A 7391-nucleotide genomic window follows, 5' to 3' on the forward strand; every position below is an offset into this window, starting at 1 on the left:
TTGTTAATGACAAATTGTTCACAGCGTAAATTTATAATAAAAGTGAAGAAATTAATAAATTACTGATTATTAGTTTAAATTATAAATTACAAGTAAATTAATTAATATAAATTATAATTTAAATTATAATATACTTATGTTAAAATGTATCTATAACTTACAAAAGGTTTATGAATTATTACACGGATTGTTAATAATAAATTGTTCAGAACCTATAATAAAAGTGAGAATCTATAATAAAAGTGAGAAAATTAATAAATTACTGATTATTACTGGAACTTGTAATGTACTTATGTTAAAATGTATCTATAAGTTACAAAAAGTTTATAAATAATTACACTGATTGTTAATAACAAATTAATATTGTTAATAACAAATTTTTCACAACGTAAATTTATAATAGAAGTGAAAAAATTAATAAATTATTGAATATTGGAGCGGGAAATTAATAATTAACGGAATCGGTAAATTCCGGAAATTTCCGTCGATCTTCGGCTGATAGGAGACTATATAAAGGACGACGCAACCGATGATCGAGTTAATTGTCGGACTGGCTTTGGAAGTGTCATATCAAAGTTTTCTTTGTTATGGATGGTTGGGTGGATGGGGTTAGACTGTGGGCTAGACGATAGCCACTGTCCACTTCATTCATACTCCACTTCTACAAATAATTAAATAACAATTTTTTCTTCAGGTGTTAATTATATTTCTTCAGCTTCTAATTATTTTTTCTTTTTCAGGTTTTAACTATTTGTCTTCTTCCAGGTTTTAATTATTTGTCTTCTTCCAGGCTTTAATTACTTATCTTCTTCCAGGTTTTAGTTACTTATCTTCTTGCAGGTTTTAATTATTTTTCTTCTCTTTTCTTCTCACTTTATATATAATACTTCATTTTAACCAAAAATTGAGCGTTCTTAGTAAAACACTCAATTTTCGAAAAGTGAGGGTGATGGAGCAATTTCGATCACGGATTCGTGTTCAGGAAAATAAACTCTACAAGACTTTCCCGATTGATATTAGAATTTAACATTCGTGTTAAACAGTGTTATCATTAAGTTTGTAGTTATACAAGGTGGGTCATCAATATTTTTGTTTCTCAAAATCAAGTTAAAATAAAACTAGGAAAATTATTCAATCAAATATTCATCGAAGTTTCAGAGAATTAGGCTCATGATAGCGTCTAACATGGCCACCCCCACTTTCTACTTTCATGCTTTATGAGGAAGAAATAAAATCTAAATAAAAAATTCTATAATCCATCCTGTATATATATTCCTATTACCCTAATTTATGATATTAAAGTGGTCGTTATAATAAGTTTCGAAAAAGTTTCTGAAACCAAAATTCAGAGCTTACCTAAAAGTTCTCGTGTCCCAAATACTGACAGTGCCATCGAAGGAGGCCGTTATTATTTGACTCCCATCGTTATTGTAATGCAGAGCAATTATTTCTGCGGTATGTCCTTTCAACAACCCTAATCCCTCGCCTATGAAATCAATTTTTCATCCAATAAAAAATTTCAAATATCCAAAAACAGCAATCCTAATGTCTGTATTTCACATTTAATTTATTATTAATTACTATGTTATAACACTAAGTTAATTATTAATTATTTAGATTTCTATGCAAGGGGTTGCATGAAATATTTATATTCGAAACGTGGAATTAAATTTAAATTATATTTCTGAGTCTGGAAGCTGGGGATTTACCTGTTGATAAATCAAAAACTCTCGACGTCGTGTTCACGGAAACAGTCGTGATTTTAGTATAGCTAGGTGAGAATTTCGCAACAACTATCTCAGCATTGTGGCCCCACATAGTTACCAAGCAATATCCCGTTCGTGAACACCAAATTTTGACAGTTTTATCGAAGGAACCGTTACAATTTTGTCTCTAAAAAGCACATATTATATTCATCACATTAAAAGTATTATATTTTTCCTCATATCTTGCTATAGAATATGCACCTTTCTCCAAAATGTAATAAACAATTGTTTACTTTCTTTTATTATTTTTCTCTTTAAAAGGAAAATTGTTAGAAAGATTATAATTTAGAAATATAATTTGGAATTGACAGAATTATAATTTAGAATAGAATTACTATAATATAGAATATAGAATATTATAGAAATATAAAAATATTGTAATATAGAATAGAATTTAGAATTTAGATTATAATTCATTTGCATTTTTCCATTGTTCCATTTTCAAAATAACAAAAATGTTTCTTTTTTAGATTTCATCTAATCCCTCGCCTATGAAATTAATTTTTCTTCCAATAATAATATTGGATAACAATATTAATTAACGTCGATATTTAGAATCTGATTAAATGGTGACCGAGAGTCACCTCTCGAGTGCAAAGGGTTAAATATGCAAAATTGAGGAAGGTCTTAAGGAAATTACGAAGTTTGGGAATTACGGGATTTATAGTTTTCGTTTTATAGCCGAAACAGTCGGGTGCAAAAACAATGTCGTTCGTTTAGCTGTCGCGTGCCTGAAACACGGAAGTCCGAGGTTCTGGTCGCGGATGATCGTTACCCCTTTCCGGGATGACGTGTATCAGGGCAATTTCTCCGCACGGTCTTCTGCTGCGGATGAAAATAAACGGGTCCAATTTATTATCATCTCGTCCGGGAAACGAGGAGCCACTCGGTCGGATTAATTTATTAGCGAGAGTTTGAATATTCACGAGGAGCCAGAGGAAAAACGCCTTCGCCCGAGACACCGGCCCGATACCACCTCGACCCCGGCGCAATCGGTTCGCCGCAGAGAAATTCAAATTAAATCGTAACGGCGAGGCTGCAGGAGAAACGAGTAGGATATATTCGTTAACGCCGAGCATAACGTTGTCTACGAATGTTCGCTGATTTATTAATGGCCGAATGGAACGAGGGGCGAGATGCTCGGAGCTTTGTTCGAATTATTAGGATGTTAACGGTTACCAGGGAATATACGAGTTGTGTGTACAGGGAAACTTTAAACGGCGGTGTAAACCACGAGGCAGGGTTTTGCGTGGGGTGAATGATCGTTGTGCAGGACTTTCCTAATTTTGGAAGACGAAAATTTACAAAAATATATGATTATTGGGCAGGTATTTTCCCTTAAGTATTTTTTCTTTTACTACTATTTATACTACTTTTTTATATTACTATTGCTATATTAAAATTCGTTAGAGACTTGAGTCAATTGATAAGTCCTTCTTCAGTTATATATACCATAGTTTAAAAATACAAATAAATTGGAAAATTGGATAAATGAAGATTAGATATATAATACTAGAATAAATAATAAATGACTATAATAACTCGTAATAAAATAAATAGATAAATTATTTCATAAATAATTTAATATATGATTACTGGATAGGTATTTTTCCTTAAGTATTTCTTTTATGCTACTATTTTTACACTACTAATAGCACATACTTTTATACTACTATTGCTATATTAAGATAAAATAACTATAATAAATAATAAATGACTATATTAACTAATAATAAAATAAATAGATAAATTGTTTCATAAATAATTTAGTATATAATTATTGGACAGGTATTTTTCCCTAAGTATTCTTTATACTACTATTTATACTATTTTTTCTTACTACTAGTAGCACATATTTTTATACAACTATTGCTATATTAAGATTCGTTATAGACTTGAGTCAATTATTGAGTACTTGATAAGTCCTTCTTCAGTTATATATACTATAGTTTAAAAATACCAGTAAATTGGAAAATTTGATAAGAAAAGATTGAAGAAGCTTCGTGAACTTTCAAGCTGCAGAATAAAAATGGAAAATCCGTAACTTGATAAGTAGGAGGCAAAGGTAACTTTTATGGTTCACACGTTTTTGTATTCGCATAATGAAGGGTAGAAGCAATTTTGGATACTAATTTGCAAGAAACTTTGTAAAAGATTTATTTCTACAATCTCTGATGATAAAGGAGTTAGTTTCTTTGTAAAAACTTCTCAGAGGATGTAGACAGTAATTCTGAAATAGATGGTCCAAGTTTAGTAGCTTATTCCACTCATTCTAAGAATGGGATAGGTAATGTGAACATAGAAGCACAAATGTTTCCCTTTCAAGAGCAAAGGAGGTACTTTTGCCACGAAATTTCATAAGAAATATCATTACCATTCTTTCTCTGAACTAAAATCAATGAATTCTCCTGGCTGAGAGAATCCATAAATTTTCTTCCTTTATTTATGCAAATTTTTTAGCTCACTATGATATTAGTGGAAAATGTCAATACAAATCAATAACTGAACTAAAATCAATGAATACTCAAAGATGAGAAAATCCATAAATTTTCTTCCTTTATTTATGCAAATTTTTTAGCTCACCACGATATTAATTATTATAAGAGGAATTATATATTTATACTATCTTGAAGTATTCAAATTTCAGTGACACACTTCTTTAAATACTTCTGTTGTCTAAACCAATAAATCAATAGTAAGAAAAATATATCATAAAAATAGTGAGGCTAATGAAGAAGATAAAATTTCTTTATTGATCCGTTAATAATTATAGTTCATTATGTTGACGTTAATACGGTATTACACAATTATAATAATACAATTATATTGTTAATAGCACTCACTACTCATGTACCAAAAAATTATTAAAAATTTCTAAAAGGCATCAAATATTTGATATTTTTTATTCTAAAATATAAAATTTCATATTTGGTAATTTAACATATAAATTTTATATTTTATATCTTAATGTACAATATTTCAAAATATTACATATCCTAAAACAAAGAATCTCATAGTTTAATAATTATCAATTAATATTTAAATAATTTTACCTGTGCCAATTACTTAAATTTTAATAATTATTAAAATAATAGCACTCACTACTCATGTAACAAAAAATGATTAAAAATTTCTAAAAAGTATCAAGCTTTTGATATTTTTTATTCTAAAATATAAAATTTCATATTTGGTAATTTAACATATAAATTTTATATTTTACATTTTAATATACAATATTTCAAAATACTATATATTCTAAAACAAAGAATTTCATATTTTAATAATTATCAATTAATATTTAAATAATTTCACCTGTACCAATTATTTAAATTTTAATAATTATTAAAATATAATTTTATTTATATTTGTAATTATATTATATCATTATAATCATTAATAAATAATTTATAATCATTAAAATATTTATATCTACATTTTAAAATTTCAATAAAGAAACGAAATATTGCAAAGATTGCAATCCATTTCCGAAGCAACCTATAAAATTGAAAATAGCGACGTGTCGATGGAATGGAATTAAATTTAGAACTGTGCTAGAAGAATCTTAATCGGGAGTACCTTTTACCTAGTTTATCGAACGCGATATTCGTAAGGGGTAGAAGATGGGTCTGCAAGGTTTTGTATTTGTAGTAGCGCTTCGCGTTTGTATCGCAAACTTTGGCTTGCAGCTTCTGCAGGGTCTCCACTAACTGCTCCATTACACTTTCGGTTATTACGGGCTCGGTCGCTTTTATGCTCTCCGCTAATGCTCTTATGTCCGTTCTGCAAAACGACACGTACACTCTCGTCTACTTCCCGCCAAGTAATTATACACCTACGAGATTTTTTAAATAATCCAAGCTTAAGCTTAATTGTGACGTGCGACTCTAACGTTTTTTTCCTCTGTTACCCTTAATTTCCTCTCTGCTTGAAATTAATACCCTTAGTGTAGTATCATATAAAATGATTCTGTAAAAATCTAATAATGATATAAAAAAATTTAAAAATTTTTTAGTTATCTGTTCAACTGAATATTGCTTCTACTGTGTTAATTGAATATTTATAGTGCAATAATTTATGTATACATATAGTAAAGTAGTTTATGGTATAATAGATATTTAAATATTTTTCTGTAAAATTTGTATTAATTTTGTTAATTTTATTTTTCTTTTTGCTGCATCTAAAGGGTGTACCAAAATTCACGCAAGATTTGAATACTACGCCATTTTTGTGGTTAAAGTGTTACCAACGAAGAAAAAAATACAGCATGACAGCTGATAGTTCAGGGTTATTAAAAATGGGGCGCTACACGAAAGTACAACGCGTCTTCATTGTTGAGAAATTTGTTTGTTTCTATCGAAATTGCTTCCTACGTGAATTTTGGACACCCTGTATTTTCAGTAGCAGCAAGCAGTAAATATTTCTGGTACTGGTTTCTTCGATATTGTGTATCATTTATCCCGGATTCTAGACTTTCAATTCGTTCCATGTACCATATAATAAGTGCACTAACTATAGAGTATAAGATTTCTGCAAGAAATATTGTTAATTATTTTTTGAACTTTATCCGTTAAAAAAATGGCATTGATACTGGTAATACTTTGTATAATTAATATTCAATGTAACACGCCACCATCTTTAAAATATGTATACACATTTGCATGTTGCAGAAAAAAATTAATAATCAAAAAATTCTGCCTTAAATATCTTCATACAGCATTCAGAAAATGTTGGAAATGTAATACAACAGAAAGTGCTCTTAGTACTCGCAAGAAAACGTCGTTGAAGCTCCATAAAAAAATTCAAGCTAAGAAATAAAATAAAAGAAAGAAAAGTTTACGTCGCTACGAGTAGCAGAAATATATTAAAACATTTAATTACTCGGCAGACAGATCCAAAAGATCGATCATTTTCGTCTTGACATCTCCTCCCTGTGTATACTCCAAGGCGAGACCTGCAAAGACAGGTTAAGGGAACGCAGTGTTTACGAGGTGTCATGGGTAAGCGTTAATTTCATCGAAACTTGTGTCACTCGGTTGGCATACCTGGAGGAAAGTAACGAAGCAAAAACTTCAGCAGCTTCATGTGGACATTCCAATTACAGCCGTGTCCAGTGTTTCAGACAGCAGCCAGATTGCCGTCGGTCCACGAAAACGAGAGGTACCGGATTTAATTATAAAACGTAATCGGCGTGCAGTATACGCGCGCAAATTACACACGAATTGTAGAGGTTAGTTTTACCCGCGGCTGTCAGTGCAGCGGCCCGCGTCTGTCTGTCGCGCGCGTCCAACTGCCTCTGTCGTATAATTTCAGAAATAGTCGAATCGCGGTACCGTGCGTTACCAAGGCACGCTTGGTCGATTTTATCCCTATCTCGTGTCGAAATTTCGTGACTAATTGCGAGTACGCGAGCCAAAACGCTCCATCAAATGTTTAAAGGAGAGTTTTGAAGGTTAGGTTGTAACAGATGAATTCGTAGTTTCGATGGATTTATTCTCAGTAAAAGTAGAATATAAAGGTAGATTTGTATACTGAAAGGGTAATTACGTGAAATTGGATACGCATGAAACAGTTTTTAAATTATAGCTGTTGTATACCCTTATTAAGTAGTGATTTAGCAAGAGTTTG

General features: G+C 30.5%; 1 protein-coding gene across 1 annotated transcript in view; it reads right to left on the bottom strand.

Moving 5' to 3' along the window:
* The window catches only part of LOC108551033 (dynein assembly factor with WDR repeat domains 1), an 8574-nt gene extending 1563 nt beyond the window's left edge, over positions 1-7011 (bottom strand). Inside the window, 5 exon segments of the mRNA XM_017905027.1 lie at positions 1357-1486; positions 1710-2002; positions 5343-5546; positions 6645-6717; positions 6809-7011. Coding sequence (XP_017760516.1) covers positions 1357-1486; positions 1710-2002; positions 5343-5546; positions 6645-6717; positions 6809-6848 — 740 coding nt within the window. The 5' untranslated portion in view covers positions 6849-7011.
* Between the last annotated feature and the right edge of the window lie 380 nt (positions 7012-7391).

Source organism: Eufriesea mexicana, unplaced genomic scaffold, assembly GCF_001483705.2.
Source record: "Eufriesea mexicana isolate 0111107269 unplaced genomic scaffold, ASM148370v2 scaffold3615, whole genome shotgun sequence".
Lineage (NCBI taxonomy): Eukaryota > Metazoa > Arthropoda > Insecta > Hymenoptera > Apidae > Eufriesea > Eufriesea mexicana.